Source organism: Chenopodium album, chromosome 9, assembly GCF_948465745.1.
Source record: "Chenopodium album chromosome 9, dcCheAlbu1.1, whole genome shotgun sequence".
NCBI lineage: Eukaryota > Viridiplantae > Streptophyta > Magnoliopsida > Caryophyllales > Amaranthaceae > Chenopodium > Chenopodium album.
Window position 1 is genome coordinate 66121195 of NC_137842.1, and position 19154 is coordinate 66140348.

Here is a 19154-nt window from a genome sequence, read left to right on the forward strand (position 1 = left end):
ATCAATTAGTGAAAATTACACAATTCGCTTTGTCTCCAATATTCTTCCAATGGCATAAAACCGGGTATATATAACAAATTCTACATAGAAATGATGACTCGCAAAGTCGCAAGGAGTAGTCAAACTTTAAAAGGCATAAATTTGCACCTGTGAACTCCTTAATTGACGAATGAATCACACAATACAAAGGGTGTCAATGTCATAAAACTGTTAGTAAATACAACGTATGACACTACTTACTTTGTGCGCCATATTGCTGTGTGCCTGAGATAATAGTTGTCCCAGAATAGATAGCATCATAGATTATTGAAGATGGAGGTTCTCAGAAGCTTCCTGGAGCATTTGGGTTGCCAGCTCGACAAGAATCAGTTATAACAAACTAAAGTTTGTTATAACAATTTTACAGTCAGCATTATTATTTCATTTATTTTTCTTAGTTTCCAGCTGTATTAGGACAGTGGTATTTAATGTTTCTCAGCTGTACATTTTTCAATTCATTCAATACATTTTCAATAAAGAATCTCTTCTTTCTCTCTCTTAATTCTCTCTCTGTAAATTCTTGAGCTGCTTTCCTCCATTAATGGAGATGAATAAAATCGGTTAAGGTGTTCTGTTCTATTCTTCTTAGATTTGAATCAGTTTTAGTTTGCTTGTTTTGACATGATATCAGAGCAGTAAGATTCTGGAGATTACTGCAATTGTGTGTTCTTCTTCTTCGAAGAGTTGTGACTGATTGATCTGACAGAGAATTGAGGTATTTTGTTGCGATTGATATATTTTTTTGGAATAACTGATTAAGGTGCTCGATTTGATTGTTTGTTTGAAGAATTGTTGATTGCGAATTGTTGCTTGTTGATTAATTGTTGATTTCAATTTGGTTGAGTTGTTTGTTGAGGTTTTGTTGGTAGAACTTGTAGTCAGTTGATTGGAGGTTTGTTTCAACTGGTTGAAGGAGTTCTTGTTTTTTGTTGGTCGAATTTTCTTGAAATCATCCTTGATTTGTTGATAATGGATGCTGATAGTTCAGTTGATCCTACAACTGTTCCTGGTAGTGTATATTACATACATCCTTCTGACAATTCAAACACGAAGTTAGTGAATGAATTGTTTGATGGTACTGGTTACAAAAATTGGAAGAGAACAATGATGTTAGGTATTTCTTCAAGAAACAAATTAGGTTTCATAGATGGATCTGTAGCTCAACCTGTTGGATCTGATTTGGTTGCTAGAGCTTGGCAGAGGTGCAATGATCTTGTTGTTGGTTGGTTGTTGTTTTCCTTGGATAAGAAAATAGCAAAAAGTGTATGGTATTATAAGACAGCAAGAGAGATATGGAAAGATCTTGAAGATCGTTTTGGTCAGACATTTGTTGCACAGCTCTATTCTTTACAACAAGAACTATCTGATATGAAGCAAGCTAGAGATGAGTCTGTAACTGAATTTTTTACAAGAATTAAGACTGTTTGGGATGCTATTGATAGTGAGAATCCTTTGCCAATATGTTCTTGCAACAACTGTACTTGTGCTATAACTCAGAAGTTGCTTAAATTGCAGCAAGATCAGAGGTTGATGATGTTTTTGATGAAGCTAGATGACAGGTTGACTAGTGTTAGAACTAACATTCTTATGATGCAACCGCTTCCAACTATCAGTATTGCTCATAGGTTGTGTATGCAGGAAGAAAAGCATAAAGAAGTCAGTCAGATTGTTTCTGGTAATAATATTGAGCCAATGGCTTTTGCAGCAGATAAAAGGAGATTTAATGACAGAAGTTTTGAGAAAGGTCACAAACAGTCTGGTTATGGTCAGAATTTTAGAGGTGGTTATCAGAACACTGTTGGTAGGTCTGGTACAGGACCAAAGAGGTCTTCAAATTGGTTTTGTGATCACTGTAAGCTGCCTGGTCATGGTATTGAGAGATGCTTTAAGCTGAATGGTTATCCAGCTGGTTGGACAGGGAATTCTCAAAAATCAAGATTAGCTAATCTTGCTCAGTCTGATTCAGAAGAGAATGCAGGCCTTACTGAGGATCAGGTTTATGAAAGAACAGTGCAGATGTCAAATGATCAGTATAATTAGTACTTAACTTTTGTTGGAAACCAGTCAAATGCTGATCCTGAGCACTCAGAGAAGCAGACTTTTGGTGGACATGCCTTGTTTGCAGGTAAACTTTTTCTTATGGCTAGTTTTAGTAAACATTGGGTGATTGATAGTGGTGCTACTAACCATATATGCCATGATTTGAGGATGTTTGAAACCTATACTATCATGACTGATACTGATAATACTATAACTATCCCTGATGGTAAAAAGGTGAAGATATTGCACATAGGAACTGTGAGACTTAGTGAAGAAGTGTTGCTCAATAATGTGTTGCATGTTCCTGGTTTTCATTTCAATTTAGTTTCTGTGCATAAACTTTGCAGAGATATGAATTGTTGTGTGAATTTTACAGTTGATTCTTGTAAAATTCGGGTTCCTCTCTTGAATAAGGAACTAGTTCTTGGTAACTTGAATGATGGCCTATACTGTACAGGACCAGAACAATACAGTTCTATTTTGGGAAGTCTTGAAGAAACCTTTAACAAACATGCTGCAAATACTACTTCCTCTTCTAGTTCCAGTGAGAAGAATAAAGCTAAGGATGAAGCCAAATTATGGCATTTGAGATTTGGTCACATTCCTTTTTCTAGGCTACACCATGTTAAGGATAATTTGAGTGATAGTTGTCTAGAAGATTGTATATGCCAAATTTGTCATGCTGCTAGACAAAGTAGGCTTCCTTTTCCTGTTAGTAGTATAAAGAGTACTAAGCCTTTTCAATTGATACATGTAGATGTTTGGGGTCCTTATAAGATCCCTACATACAATGGATGTAACATGTTCCTTAATATAGTGGATGATTTTACCAGAAATACTTGGATTCATTTGATTAAGTTCAAGTCAGATGTTGTTCTTGTTATGCAGAATTTTGTAGCATATGTTGAAACTCAGTTTGCTACTTTGGTTATGTGTGTGAGGTCTGATAATGCAAGAGAACTTACTGAAGGGGAGCTTCTGAGGTTTTATAATCAGAAAGGGATTATTGTTCAGAAAATTTGCACTGAAACACCACAACAAAATGGAGTTGTGGAAAGAAAACATAGGCACCTTTTAGAGACTACTAGAGCTTTATTTTTCCAGTCTAAAGTTCCTAATGAGCATTGGGGAGAGTGTTTGTTGTGTGCTGCTCATTTAATCAATAGGGTGCCTTTACAAGTCCTAAATAATGTTTCTCCTTATGAGGTGTTGTTTGGAGTTAAGCCTGGAATTGAACATCTTAGGGTGTTTGGTTGTTTATGCTTTGTATCAACTATAAAACAAAACAGAGCTAAATTTGATGAAAGAGCTCATCCTTGTGTCTTTCTTGGTTACCCCCCAAACGAGAAAGCATATAAAGTTTTAAACCTTCATACTAAGAAAATTCAGGTGTCTAGGGATGTGATTTTTCATGAAAAACACTTTCCATATCATTTTTCTGAGTCACCTACAGTTCCTTCTCCTTCCATTTTTAAAATTTATCTTCCTGTAAACACATCTTTTGACACAAAATATGACTTCTCTTACCCTGATGTTTTTACACCAGAAAATCAAACTGATCCATCAAATATTTCCCCTGATCCTGAACCTATTCTTGTTTCTCACCCAGATTTAAATTCTTCTTCTACTGTTCTTGATATTTCTCAAGGATTAGTTCCTGTTTCTATACCAACCCCTAATGTACCTGTGAGAACCTCTTCTAGACCAACCAAACCCCCTGCTTACTTAAGTGCATTTGATTGCACAACTAAGAGAAGGACTGGTACTAAACACTGGTGCAATCTGGTAAAGTACCAAGATTTTTCTGAGAGCCATAGATGCCTGATTGCTTCAACTGCATCCGCATCATTGAAAGAACCAGATTCTTATAAAATAGCTTCTCAAGACTAGAACTGGCAATTAGAAATGCAAAAAGAGCTGGTTGCCCTGCAGAAAAACCAGACATGGGAAGTTGTGAGTTTGCCTAAAGGAAAGAAGGCTATAGGGTGTAAGTGGGTTTATAAAGTTAAACTCAAGGCTGATGGATCTTTGGAGAGGTATAAGGCTAGGTTGGTTGCTAAAGGATACACTCAGAAGGAAGGGATAGACTATCTTGAGACTTTTTCACCAGTCATAAAGATGGCTACCATAAGAAGCATTCTTACTCTAGCAGCCTGTAAAAAGTGGAATGTTTATCAACTTGATGTTAACAATGCGTTCTTGAATGGTGATTTACATGAGGAGGTTTATATGAAGATGCCTGAGGGTGTTCCTAATCCAGAAAACAAAGTTTGCAGGCTTAAAAAGTCCCTGTATGGCCTTAAGCAAGCCTCTAGACAGTGGTTTGCAAAACTGGTTGCTAAGCTTTTATCTCAAGGTTTTGTGCATTCCAAGAATGATTATTCAATGTTTATAAAGAGAAAGGGAGAGCACACTACTATTGTTGCTGTTTATGTTGATGATATGATCATCACAGGTACTGATAGTACCAGTATTTCTCAACTTAAACAGCACCTGGACTTGATTTTCAGCATAAAGGATCTAGGAATTCTGAGTTTCTTTTTGGGTATTGAAATTGGTTATTCTGAAGATGGTACTACTATGTCTCAACTCAAGTATACTAAGGAGCTCTTAAAGTTTGCTGGAATTCAGATAGACAAGAAAGTGATCACTCCTTTGCCTCAGAATTTGAAGCTGCATTCTGATGAAGGGGACTTGTTTGGTGATCCTTTTCTATACAGGTGCTTGATTGGTAAACTTAATTTCTTAACCAATACAAGACCTGATTTGTGTTATACAATGTAGACACTGAGCCAGTATATGCAGAGACCTAGGGTTCCTCATTTTGAGGCCTTACAGCATACCCTCAAATATGTTGCTTCAACTATGGGATAAGGAATTCTTCTGAAGGCTTCTGATCAGGTTGTTTTACAGGCTTTTTCTGATAGTGACTGGGGTGCTTGCCCTGATACAAGGAAGTCGGTAACAGGGTACATATTGATGTTGGGTTAGTCTCCTATTAGTTGGAAAAGCAAGAAGCAAGGTACAACATCTAAATCATCATCAGAGGCAGAATATAGGGCCATGGCTTCAGCTGCTTCTGAAGTAGCCTGGGCTATTAGGATGCTTGAGGAATTGGGATTGAATTCTCTGAAGCCTGTCACATTGCATTGTGACAATCAAAGTGCCCTTCACATAGCAAGAAATCCAGTCTTTCATGAGCGCACCAAGCACATTGAAATAGACTGTCACTTTACAAGGGATAAAGTGCTTGAAGGTCTGCTGCAGCTTACTTATTTGCCAACTTCAAACCAAATTGCTGACATTTTCACAAAGATTCTGCCTTCAGCACAATTTCAGCAATTGTTATCCAAGCTTGGAATGGTTCCCACCCCAAGCTTGAGGGGGGATATTGAAGATGGAGGTTCTCAGAAGCTTCCTGGAGCATTTGGGTTGCCAGCTCAGCAAGAATCAGTTATAACAAACTAAAGTTTGTTATAACAATTTTACAGTCGGCATTATTATTTCATTTATTTTTTTTAGTTTCCAGCTGTATTAGGACAGTGGTATTTAATGTTTCTCAGCTGTACATTTTTCAATTCATTTAATACATTTTCAATAAAGAATCTCTTCTTTCTCTCTCTTAATTCTCTCTCTGTAAATTCTTGAACTGCTTTCCTCCATTAATGGAGATGAATAAAATCGATTAAGGTGTTCTGTTCTGTTCTTCTTAGATTTGAATCAGTTTTAGTTTGCTTGTTTTGACATAGATTCATAGTACAGTAGTACACTATATGAGTATGTGGCAATCGTAAAACCGAGGTTAGGGGTTCAATTCTCGTGGAGTTGGGGGTATGTATAAAGACACTAAAAATTTAGTAAAATTGGCATAATGGGTCTACATATAATTGTACAAACGCGCTAGGTTTAATTTTGAAATAGGTAGTCCAACCTGTTGGACTTAATGATTTTGATGATGACACAACCTCACTTACTTACAAACTAATAAGTGCTTGATTGTTTAAGTGTGTACTCAGTTACAAAGACTAGGAGAATGAAGTGTCTTGTAAAAAGAACCATGAGGAACAAGAAGGCCAGAAGCAGAGCTAGCCATATAGAAGAGTTCCCTCGCAGGAACTGGCGCTTCAGAAATGAAGACTGGAGAAGAGAAGGTTCCCTCAGGGAACAGAAGCTTCAGAGAAGAAGCCTCATTAGAGAAGAGAAGTTCCTCCCAAGGAACAGAAGCCTCGGAGTAGAAGCTTCATCAGAGAACATGAAGACTAAATATATTTTTATATTTTAGGATTTATGTAAGTATAAGATATTAAATGGCACTCGAAAAATCTGTGTGGAATTGGTCTAAAAAGATAAAATTGTGCATGCTAGTTTTTAGGAAAACGGTTGCTTTCTAAAACGTTTATCTTTTGAAAGGGATTTTATTTTATTCTGAATTTCGAAAATATCTTGTGCAAAAAGATTTTATTTTGTTTTCTTATTTTCGAAACTATCTTCTGAAAAAATAAAATCACCATGTTTTCCAAAACTTACGGCTTACTCTCCCATGTTCTATGTCAGTCATGGTTTTGCAAATTGAGGAGTTCATGGTTCCTTAATTCTAGGAACATGATCTTCTTAGTGGGTTGGAGTAGTGGCGTTGTGGATTTGCTGCACAAAGAAGTTTTTCTTAAACGAATTTTGGTCTATAAATAGCTGTTGATTTCAGATGGAAAAACTGACCCTTTGCTCACATAAGTTTTCATCTTTTATTCGAGTTAAGAGTCCAATTCCATACAAGTCTATTAGAGTGTTCTAAATGTTCTTATACTAGAGTTTGTTTTTCTTTCGAGTTGTAATTGGGAATGGGGAAGTTCGAGTGAACGTTTGTGTATGAGAAAGAGAAGAGAGAGAGAGAAGAGAAGGAGAAGAGAAAGAGAAGAGAAAGAGAAGAGAGAACAGAGAAGTGAGAAGAGAGAAAGAGAAGAGAAGAGTAACAAGTTGGGTGACTTGTTCCTCAGGGTCTCAAGTTCGTAGAGGAACTTGAGTTTGAGTCTTTAGCTTGTAATAGGATCATTTGCCCTATTATAGTGAAGATTCTTTTCCCAAAATCCCAAGTGGTCGTGGTTTTTCTCCTTGTTAGGGCCAAGGAGTTTTCCACGTAAAATCTCTCTTGCATTCTTTAGTTCCTTTAGTTAATCTCTCAGTTCCTTTAACTAACTTAAGTTTAATTCCGCAAAAAGTTTGGCTAAATTCTCATACTACAATTCAACCCCCCCTTCTTGTAGTATTCATTAAAACAACACAACCCACGGAGCATATAAGCTGCATACTTTTCCCCTCTTGGTGCAGTAGCACAAGAGGTCGCCTCACATCCTTAAGGTGTAAGGTTCGATCCTCATCAGTAACAAATCTCATCCCCTACCCCTATCAAGTATTGTCATCTAGGTTTCTTGTGTTAGGAACCTTTGGTTGGGCCCAATTGACCTTACCATGTAAATTTTCTTACAAAAATATAAGTTGGCATACCATATATATTTTATACTCCGTACTGTTGTAACTTTTGATTCTATTCTTCTGATGATTTATAGTCCATTTCATTCTTCTAGTGGTCAAAAAGAGCATTAGAACTCTACAATACCATAGTAAGATTACCCAGTGACTATGATACGAAGTACTTCGTATATACTTGAGAAAATCCTTGCATCAAAAATCGAGTAACGGAATTATACAATTCTAAGTTCATTGTGATGACTAACCTGTAAATAAACCAAGTATTCTGAAGTTATAATATACTCCATAATTGATTTTTTGTAAAAAGAATTTGGCAATGCAAGTACAAATTAAATGATACTCTCAAAATTATGGACAAAAAGAATTCAGTATAACAAAGATTTTAAAAAAAAATCCTAAAACTTCCAACATATCTCCTATGAGATCGATTTCATGATGAGGTGTATGCTAGAAGGTTTTCATGTAGTAAAAATAGAAACTAGCAAAATTAAAAACAAAATTTGTGGTGTGATTAGGAGGATGAACTCATGTGAAGTGCAACCAAAGAAGCATAAACACCATCATTGATACGAAGTAGAGTTTCATGCTTCCCTTTCTCTACAATGACCCCTTTCTTTACCACTGCAATCACATCCGCGTTTTTTATAGTGGATAATCGATGAGCAACAACAACTGTCGTACGATCCACCATAACTTGGTCTAGTGCATCTTGCACAACTCTTTCAGATTCGGCGTCAAGTGCACTTGTAGCTTCATCTAATAGTAGTATTCTTGGATTCTTTACTATGGCTCTGGCTATGGCAACTCTCTGTTTTTGCCCTCCTGACAATTGAACTCCTCGTTCTCCTACGATCGTGTCATAGCCCTACGTGCAACATGTCACACAATTCGTTAAGTACCAATGCATAAATACTAAAGAGATTAATAATGCATTACTAGTATAAAAAAAAAAAAACTATTATGTGTACATACATTTTGTAAGCCACTTATGAACTTGTGAGCATTTGCGAGCTCTGCAGCATTTATGATTTCGGCCTCAGTAGCATTGCCACCCTTTCCATACGCAATGTTGGCACGTATTGTATCATTAAAAAGGACAGGCTCTTGGCTAACGAGCCCCATTTGTTGTCTCAACCATTTCAACTGAAACTTCTTAAGTTCAATCCCATCAAGTGTGATACAACCCGAAATTGGATCATAAAATCTCTGTAAGAGGGATATGACAGTTGATTTTCCGCACCCACTTTCTCCCACAAGAGCAACAGTCTGATAAGCGAACATAAAGACAGAAATTTCAACTCAGTTTTAGAACACACACAAGTATTCGTTGGCAAGATGCCCCAGGATCTCATGGTGAGAAACATATGGCATTTTCGTAAATAAATCAACAACTTTATTCAACTTTATTCAATTGTGGAGCCCACAATAATGAAAAAAGTTTTTGATTTATTCACGAAAATGCCCCATGAGAAACAAATTTCGTTTCTGCCATGAGAAACAGGGAATTTCCAGGCAAGACTATAGCAATTAGCAAATTAGCAAGGGATATGTTGTAAACGCATGTTCGAAGCTAGAGATTACCTGGCCAGAGTGAATAGTCAAGGACAAGTCTTGGAAAATCTGAATGTCAGGTCTACTAGGATACAAAAAGTTCACGTGTTGTAGTGCAAGTTCACCCTTGACATTATCCAAGGTCATCCCAGATTCGTCACTTGAGTCAATCTTAGATTTACGATCAAGGATGGCAAATACGGATGCAGCAGCATCCTTGGCTTTACTACTGTCAGTTGCAAAGGAGCTTGATTGTGATATTCCTATTGCTGAGAACGCTAACGCGAAAAATACCTACAGAAGAACATACATTTTAAGCATAGGAAAGAAAAAATGTATAATTTGGAAGGTTTTGAAGCAAATGCAATACTGATATACCTTGAAAACCTCAGAAAATGTTGTTTTCTTATGAGCAACAAGTTGAGCTCCAGCATAGAAACTTCCGGCATAGACAAGAAACAGCAAAGCAAAAGATAGCCCGAAACCCACCCCACTAACCACTCCTTGCTTCACACCAGCTTCTATTGGGGCTTCACATTTCTTTTCGTATAGTTGCATTACCTTCTCCTCGGCACAAAAAGAAGCAACGGTTCTTATACTAGCAACCGCGTCATTAGCAACTTGACTCGCCTCTTCATACTTCTTCTGCAAAATTTCAAAGAAGTTTTTTTTAAGAAGTGGTTTCAAGTCAATTACTCTCAATTTTTGCTTAATGTACACAACGGGAAATTCTCTGTTACGAAATTTGTTTCTCATGGGGGCATTTTTGTGAATAAATCAACAATTTTTTCATTATGGCGGGCTCCACAATTAAATAAAGTTGTTGATTTATTTACAAAAATGTCATGTGAGAAACAAATTTTGTTTCTCACTATGAGAAATTAGGGCATCCTCGTACACAATTCAACTTGTCATGTTACATAGTTTAAGGGAAAAATTAGAGCTTTTATTTTCCAACATTTATTCCTATAGCATATAATAATCATCAATAAGTATGTAAATATTCATAAGGATTATTTTGTAATGAAATGTAGCTGTTATGACATATAAACATATACAAAGATCGAGTTAAAGAAAATCGAACCTTAGCATCTGAACTGAATCCCTTCAAAAACTTGACTTGGACATATCCATTAAGGCCTATAAAGGGTATTAAGGCTAGAATAATGAATGCCAATATCCAATTTGCAGTGAAAGCAATCAATAAACCAGCAACAGCTGTTGCAATATTCTGAACAGTCAATGCTAGTGTATCTCCAACTAAAGCACGCACAATCGCTGCATCAGCAGACAACCTTGCACCAACTGCACCACTCGAATGATTAGGCTCGTCGAACCAACCAACTTCCATGTGGACTGCTTTCTCGAAACACATGGACCTAATACGTTGTATTAGCCTTTGACCGGCCACACCAAAGAAAAAGAATTGAAGTGGTTGAGTGATTAGTGATGCTATACCAAGGAGTAGAAACATAAGGGACCAAAACTTGGAATCCTTTTTCATTTTGTTAGGAGGCTCATAAAACATTTTGATTGCACTAGATAGGATTATACTGACTAGTGGAAAAATAAGGCCATTCGCGCATGCAGAAATAGCTCCGAGAAGGAGTGATGGAATTTCGGGCTTGTTTAAAGAAGCAATGCGCCAAATTGAAACTTCTTGCTGTTCTTCTGGAGGGGACAATGTAGCAGTAGTACCTTCTACAGAGAAAGAGTGACGGCGACTACTACTTACCCTCCTAGAGGATTCGTGACTTAATGATCTTAAGGATAGTTTTCTCTGACTAGAGTGTATTGAATGATCTCCGATATCATCAACTTGTTCAGACTCCTTTCTGATTTCCTGTAGTCGTATAAGTTGTGAATATGCTCCTTCAGGATCATTCAATAGTTCCGAGTGTGGACCTAATTCATAGCAACGAACAAAAATATTATCAGTTTGCCCTCATTATTTGTAAGAGGGTGACATTAGAATTCAATATTACCTTTCTCAACCACCTTTCCTTGATGAATGACTGCTATCATATCAGCATTCCTAACTGTACTCAAACGATGAGCAACAACGACAGTTGTCCTGTTTACCATTATCCTGTCTAATGCTTCTTGCACAATCTTCTCAGATTCTGCATCTAGTGCACTTGTAGCTTCATCTAGAAGTAAAATTCGCGGATCTTTTAGAATGGCCCTTGCTATAGCCACTCTTTGCTTTTGTCCTCCTGATAGTTGTGCTCCATGCTCGCCGACTAAGGTATCTAGCCCCTGAAAAGATAAACAACACAAACCAAAGCTTAATATATTGTATTTGTATATGTTAACTTGCTAGAACAATACAAGTAAAGAATCTAAAGATGTAGAAGTAGCTTAAACTATACCTGAGGCAATTTATCAATGAACTTAGCAGCATTAGCCAACTCTGTTGCGATCTTTATTTCTTCAATGGTAGCACCTTCCTTCCCATACGCGATATTATCTTTGATTGAAGATGCAAATAAAACAGGCTCTTGACTTACTAGGCCGATTTTTTGTCTGATCCATCTTAGCTGAAATTCTTTAAGATTGATTCCATCAATTAAAACTTCTCCAGCCAGCGGATCATAAAACCGCTCTAGGAGACTAATCACTGTCGATTTTCCACTCCCACTTTGTCCAACCAATGCAACAGTTGAGCCACTTGAAATAGAAAGACAAAAACCACTGAAAATTGGTTCATCAGGTCTGCTGGGGTAACTAAAATGAACATCTTTTAACTCAATTTCTCCGCGAATTTCATTCATTGTTTTTCCATTGGGGTCATAAGGATCGATTTCTGATTTTCTATTGATGGTCTCAAACATCTTATATGCTGCTGCTTGTCCTGCAGCAAACGCGCTCATAGAGGGAGATGCTTGCCCCAAGGACCTATAAAACAGAACAGACTTCAGCATTATCCTTGAAGAGATTACTTATATGATTCAGATTAAGTGCAGATAATTTTCGATTCAATATATATGAATTGAGTTTTTAAAAGTTCAGTAAGATGGAAAGAATGGACTTACATGGATCCAACCACGACAGAAATAAGGACAATAAGGACGGTACCCCCTGTGTAATTTTTTTCAATAATCATCCTCGAACCAAACCATATGGCTAAAGCATAACTACTGAAGATAACCAACGTTAAGGCCCCCAAACCCGTTCCTGAAGCCACTCCTTCAAGGACACCTGATTTATACGCGCTTGCAATAGCCTTCTTATAGTCTGCAATAGCTTGTTTCTCACCAGTAAATGATGCCACCTGAAATGAGAGATACATGGTGTAAAGAAGTAAGGAAATTTAGCACTAATACTAAATATGTAACATATTGTGGGCAATTGAATGAACTTACAGTTCTGATTGAACCTATAGTCTGTTCTACAACAATTGCGGCCTTTGCATAAGCAGTTTGGCCTCTCGTTGCCATCTTTGATATAGTAATGGTCATGATTGCACCGGCAATGGCAAGAAGGGGTATCGAGGACAACATGACAAGAGTAAGAAGCCACCCTTTGATAAATGCAATGATAAAACCTGTGATGAATGTTGATATCATTTGTAGAAACTTGCCAACCTACCAAAAAAGTATCAAGACTAGTATAAATATTACAATGAAGTAAACAATGATGAATAAGAGCAATGAACATGGTTAAGATTTTAATGTGTGAGGTACCTTCTCCCCTATAGCGTCTTGTATGAGGACAGTGTCTCCGGACATCCTTCCCACAACCTCACCCGTGGTTGTTTCATTGTCAAAAAACGCGACATCTTGTCTAAGAATAGTTTTTAAGTACAAGTTTCTAATTCTTGCAGCCTGTCTTTCTCCTGTGACCATCCAGCAAGCCACCTCTGTAACAGCCAAAAATAAAAAAAAGTTGTTCATTAGCCAAAAATTATTTAAGTTCATGATCAAGGTATTTTTGAAAATAATTTGTAGAGTTTAGATTATATTATTATAACATGTCCGTTTCTAACACATTAGACGAATAATTTTCTTGCACAAGCTCAAGTTCAACAAACTTACGAAGAAATGCAGCAATTGCTACTCCGATGGCCAAGTAGATGAATTTTAGACACACCTGTATCAAGATAACATAGAAGTTGAGCATATGTTGAAAGATTTTGTACATATTTTAGTACAGTATACAAACATCATGTCTAACAATCGAATTGATCATCATCTCTGTAAGTACATACTAAAGAAATCGCAAAATTGATACCATAGATACAATTGGATGACATACCTTAGATACAACATCAATAATATGATTAGGATCTTGATTCTCTCCGAAAGCATCAACTATGTCACCAAAAACTATGGTCATCAAGGGCATACACGCACCATTTCCGATTGCACTAATGGAGCCAATGATCATCAGAGCCTTATCAGTAGAATCCGCAAAAGAAAAGAGCTTGTAGAATGGGACTTTATTCATAGTAGCATCTTGTTTTTTAGTCTCTTTCTGATTCTGTTCTGTAGCATCGGAGTTGGAAGTTGTTGCCTTCTCAACTCCATTTTCGCGGTCCATCTCACAAATTTCAACCAATTCAGTATGAAAAGATTGAAAATCACCACTCTGTCACCCTACAAAATATAATTTCAACATTAAATAAAAAAAATAAAAAACTTGTACTATTAAGGTATTATGCACCCTCATAATTGAGAAAAAAAAAAAAAAAAAATTATTTAACAGCAGAACTTACTACACTCTTTGTATACACTACTACTCCATTTATCCCACAAATGTCACACAGTTCATTTTTAGCAAAAACTACAAATGACTATTAATTAGAATGTAAAATGGTAGTTTTCAATGTAAATTAACATTTAAATTGACATATAAACGATTAACACTGATAAAAAAGACTACAATTTCATATGATTCAACCAATCAAAAATTTGAAAATGCATTTTGAGGCCGGGGTTGTGAGAAAGTTGCACCTTTGCGATGTATTTGATTAGCAATAACACTAACAGTGTGAGGGGAAGACAAAATGAAGGGAGCTGAGGTGAGGAGAAGGGAAATAATATACAGGGGAGAGACAGACTGGACTTGCAAATTTCTTCCAAATATTTCTGATATTGCAAGGATTTGGTTCATGAAAAGGGAAGGAAAATCAAATCCTTAATTCCTTTCCTTCCTCCCTTGATTTTACGTATGCAAGCATAATCGTTAATCCAGCCCAGAGCCTACTGGACTCCAACTAATCTCGAATTCACTTATAAACAATCAATATATAATGCCTCACTCTTTTGTTCCTACTCTACCCTCCAAAATATCCTCGTCCAAACTCACTGATAAAGTGTTCAATATATTTTAATTCCTATTTCTTTGGCATTCATCCTCGAGAATTGAGATAAAATAACAAAAAAAAAAAAAATTGCATCATTGAATTTGTATTCAACATGCTCAATAAAACAAATTTTTAAAAAATATCCATTTTCTTCCTAATCCTAATTATTTCGTATATCTTTTTGGTCCAACCATTTCCCAACCCCAAATTCAGGGAGAGTTGTGAGAAAGTTGTGCTACTTGTGCATTAATATAGATTAACTAAAGAAGTTTTTTTTTTTTTTTTGAGGAATTAACTAAAGAAGTTAAAGTACGTGTTGTTAACAACAAAAGCAACTAAATTTAAAATTGACCCCAAAAACTAATGTCGGCTTTCCATGATTGAACCAATCAATTCTTTTTGAAAAAAAAAAAACAAATTCATTTCTACCAACTCCCCTTCCTCAACCAATTAGTAGGACTTGAAAATATAGTAAGTAGGCATCTTATAAGGTACAAAGAAGATGTATTTTCTTTCCAAATCTTTTCAAAATCAAAGAAAAATAGATCCTCAATTACTTTTACAAGCCTTATTGTCTTTCCCATTTCACATTCAAATTAAATTAGAAACACTCCACCTTTCGATCCAAATACATAGTAAAAATAACGCAACCGTTGTATAGAAAAACTTTCAAATATATACCTTTTCTCTTAGCTCATCTTATTGGATTGGAGAATACCATGACAAGACTAGTTAGTACTTTTAGTCTTTTTTAGCATTTTAGACATTTTAGTCAGAATGTACGAAGTACTTTGTAGTGTTTGTACCATAAAAAGAGCCAAAAAAAGTTCTGATGAAACTGAACAAATACAGTAGGAAATAGAAGAAAAAGACCAAAACCCGTTTATTAACTAAATTACCAGAAATAGTACTCTGTATTTCTTAAAAAAAAAAAAAGAAAGGGAAAGAAAAAATATTAAAATAAATTTAAAGGAAGCAAACTTACCCAAAATAGGAAAAAGAAAAGCCCACAATTGCTATTTTTCTCAGTTTTCAGCTCTTCAAATACGAGTATCTAATTTTATTACTCCAATATTTTTTTTTTTGGTGCAAATCTAATTTTATTAATATATGAATGGGAATGAATTTGGAAGTTGAAGCTTCGTGAGCTTTTTAACTCTCGCACTTGAATAAAAAGAAGGTATCTTCCTTTTATAATACTGAAAAGAAGTTAACGTGTCAAGTTGCTTATTCATCAATTTAATATTAAAAAGTCCCTTCTCAACCTTTTACTAGTCAAATAATCACATGTAAAGATCATTATACTTTGTAGTTTCTCTATTTTACTTAACTCGCTTAGACTTTTATATAAGTATTATTTATTATCTCTCCTTTGAATAAAAAGAAACAGAAGAAATATGCACGTACGACTCTCTCCCTTTTTTATTTGTTTGGTTTTTAGCACTTTTTTTTATCAATAAATATATGAAATATTTTTTTTTTGGAAAACATTATATGAAATACGGAGTATTTAGTTATTTTCAACAATGAAATTGAAAAAGGCAGATTATAAAAGTCAAAAACTATTGAAAATTTTACACTATAATGTAAAAATTTTGACTAGCAACAATGTAAAAGAGATTAGAAAATTGACATAAGAAGTAACAAAGTAATTGTATATGTCTACATTTGTTAGAATTGATCACGTACTTAATGTACAAAATAAAATATAGTCAACGCTAATACTTCCTCCATTCTAATAATAGCATCAAGAATGAAGTTACACATCCCAAATCACATTTTATATGTTAGATATCTATACTTGCATAAGAGAAAGTCGATATTGTAATTGTAATTTATGAGACAAATCTAACAAAATCTCACATGACTATATTTTGCCTAACATATAAATCATATTATATGATCAAACAAGAGTGATGAATTGTGCAAAACTCCAATTCTTACACTTCGTAATATTATTAGAACGGAAGAGGCATATAAAGTGGTCAAAATCAAATTGTTGTACCCGTGTAATTTGTAAGTATTTAAAAATAATAGAAATATTATAATCTGTATTTATACGAAGTATATACGAGTAGTTAGGGCCTAGCTGTTCTCTTCGGCTTAATTTCAATTCAGCTTGAATCAGTTCAATTTCTAATTTCCTTCTCTTATAAATAGTTCATTTCATTTCAATTCAGTTCAATTTAATTTAGTTCAGTTTAATTCAATAAATTGGAATAGGATCTTAGACTTTCTGAGGAAAACTTGCAGAACACTCGGAAAATTTACCATAAATTTCCCTTATCGAGTCCAGACAGGTACGAACTACAAAGTACGGAGTATTATTTAGTTAATTTAATAGGCTGGCTTGGGCAAAAAAGAAAAGATAGATTAATGAGGAGTATGGCGTATAGTAGTGCACGAACATGAAGAATAACCACAAAGATGACGAGTGGGATGATGTAATCCTCTACTCTAAATATTAAAACTGTCGAAATTAGCCTCAGACCCTTCAAGGCAACGTCGTTCACTTGTTGGACAGAGCAACAAATAATAAATAACCCCAACTTGGTTTAATAAATAATTAATGCACAACTATCAAAAGTGAACATATTTACCTAATCCTTGGTCTCAAATGTAGCAATAAGTTTCAACATGATCATGATTATCGTGATGAAAATTGATGTTGCCCGTCATGATTGATTAATTGACGTACCATCAAATATTTGAATCATTGTGTTATATACTTATATTTGGGATGGAGATGTTAATTTGGATGTTTGGGATGAATTTGATGAAATTATATTGAGTCTAATTGCAAACTAATACTACCGCATGCGATTACTATCAAACCCCCATTAAACTCAATTATGACGTCATTATATCACTTTAACCCATGGTTAAAGCCCTTAACCATGATGTCATTATATCCCTAAACCATTTTTTTGAAGGGGTGGTGGTTAAAGCCCTTAGCCATGGTCAAACACAGGTTAAAGGGATATATTGACGTCATAGTTGGGTTTAATGGGGATTTGGTAGTAATCGCAACATCTTAAAAAAATTTGCGGTAGTAATTCACAACTTTTTAAATTTGCGGTAGTAATTTACAAAGTGGTATTAACTTGCGGTATTAATTGGTAAATTATCCGATAAATTATTATGTTTGTACGAGTCATATTCAAATCGGTTTCAGATCAAGTCAGTTGGATCAACTTTTAATATCTAGTTTCACATGATATATATTGACTTTATTGTGGTACACATCAACAATCAACATATGTGCATGTCACCTTATTACATGTACCTTGTTGTGTCTTGCTTCAGATCGAACATATGCAAGGAGATTTTTTAGATACTCTGTATTAATTTTACAATTAGACTAAATTCGACTTCGTAGCTGAAAATCAAATTAAGTTATCTTGATAAAGGGTCGGGCGTAAAGCTACTATAGCTTAGTTAATGAAAGCTATAGACCTTATATTGTGGATTCTACAAGTGCTAAGAGGTGTTTGAAGATCGTTGCAAGGATGGGTCTTACATGCTTGAAGTTTTGTTTCCTTCCATGTTCTAATTTTCAACATTGTAAGGATCGGCTTATGCCTTTCTTTGCCAGTCCCCTGTGACCCTTGGTCTTGGAAACCGGTTGACCCTGACCTAGTGGCGGAGGTTTTGGCGACTTCCTATTCTTCCTCGGTGGAAGGTGTTTGGCTGGTAACTATTATATGATGCTCTTCTGATGGCATCCCTTCCGTATTCTAGGGGTTGTCCGGTTGACTCGATATGTGCTTTTTGCCATCAAGAGTGGGAGGAGGTGTCGCACACCTTCAGAGACTACCCTGCTATAAGATCTTTAAATTATGGCGGTTGACAACATTGGGGGTTGTTGGGATCTTTGGCAGTTCTAGCCGTTCGGGGATTGCCTGGTAGACACCGTTTCTCGATTCTGTTCTCACAAATTTTGGAAGGGTATTATGGCTTTACACTACGTGAAAAAACGCATTTGGCACCGGTTCAAACCCGGCCTAAGGCACCGGTTCAAACCCGGCCTAAGGCACCGGTTTGAACCCGTGCCTATGTGGGGGGTGCCAAATACCCCCCTTTTTGCACCGGTTCAAAACCGGTGCCATAAACAGGTTTTGGCACCGGTTAACCGGTGCCTTAAATAGTTCCGCGAAATATTATTTTTTAGTGGAAGCTCTTTAAGGCACCGGTTATTTTTTGGTATTTTTTTTTTTTACTTTTTTTCTTGCAATAATAATAAAAATAATATACAAACAAGTTAACAAACATCAGAAATACGAACCAAACAAAATGGTAAAATACGGAGTCTTGATCGAAATTGTTATATTCAACATCAAAACAATTGTAAATCACATTATATTCAAGTAAATTGTTATTGTACAATACAAAAAAAAAAATTAAAAAGTTACAATGAATTATAATGAAATTCAACTCAGAAATTGAAATTGTAAAAAAAAAAAATAAATAAATAAAAATTACAACATCAAAACAATATTCCAAAAAAAAAAGTCATGAATCCTTGAATTGTTGCATGAATTAACATCTGCATCAATAATAACCCAGAAATTATTAAAACTCAAAAACAAAAAAAAACGAGAAACAATTACCCAGAAAACTCATGCATGCAAGAGAAAGAGAAAATTAATATAGAAAACCCAGAAAACCGCACAAACATTAAATTAACCCCAAAACTTTCGAAAATCAATTAACCCCAAAACTTTCGAAA

The 19154-nt window shown here is 35.4% G+C and overlaps 2 protein-coding genes across 2 annotated transcripts; one reads left to right on the forward strand and one right to left on the reverse strand.

Annotated features, from left to right (window-relative positions):
- Positions 1–522: 522 nt before the first annotated feature.
- Positions 523–2666, forward strand: LOC145560231 (uncharacterized). Its single transcript, XM_081621486.1, has 2 exons — positions 523–2164; positions 2537–2666. Exon 1 carries the CDS (start codon positions 1009–1011, stop codon positions 2077–2079), a length of 1071 nt encoding a protein of 356 aa, XP_081477612.1. The 5' UTR covers positions 523–1008; the 3' UTR covers positions 2080–2164; positions 2537–2666.
- Positions 2667–7914: 5248 nt separating this feature from the next.
- Positions 7915–15592, reverse strand: LOC145558831 (ABC transporter B family member 11-like). The gene is made up of 13 exons (XM_081620174.1): positions 15411–15592; positions 13375–13715; positions 13155–13209; positions 12804–12979; positions 12483–12704; positions 12153–12391; positions 11490–12015; positions 11103–11376; positions 10202–11022; positions 9496–9762; positions 9148–9411; positions 8539–8832; positions 7915–8431 (listed from the first exon to the last, which is right to left on the reverse strand). The coding sequence occupies exons 2-13, from the start codon at positions 13657–13659 to the stop codon at positions 8078–8080; spliced, it is 3777 nt and encodes a 1258-aa protein (XP_081476300.1). The 5' UTR covers positions 13660–13715; positions 15411–15592; the 3' UTR covers positions 7915–8077.
- Between the last annotated feature and the right edge of the window lie 3562 nt (positions 15593–19154).

What these genes read in the sequence shown, in the direction of transcription:
- LOC145560231 (XM_081621486.1), top strand. Translation starts at nt 1,009, where the DNA reads ATGGATGCTGATAGTTCAGTTGATCCTACAACTGTTCCTGGTAGTGTA.
- LOC145558831 (XM_081620174.1), bottom strand. Translation starts at nt 13,659, where the DNA reads ATGGACCGCGAAAATGGAGTTGAGAAGGCAACAACTTCCAACTCCGAT. An exon ending in AGGAAAGGTGGTTGAGAAAG is followed by an intron (nt 11,023 to 11,102) that starts GTAATATTGAAT and finishes GCTATGAATTAG; the next exon opens with GTCCACACTCGGAACTATTG. An exon ending in GATTCAGTTCAGATGCTAAG is followed by an intron (nt 9,763 to 10,201) that starts GTTCGATTTTCT and finishes GAAATTTTGCAG; the next exon opens with AAGAAGTATGAAGAGGCGAG.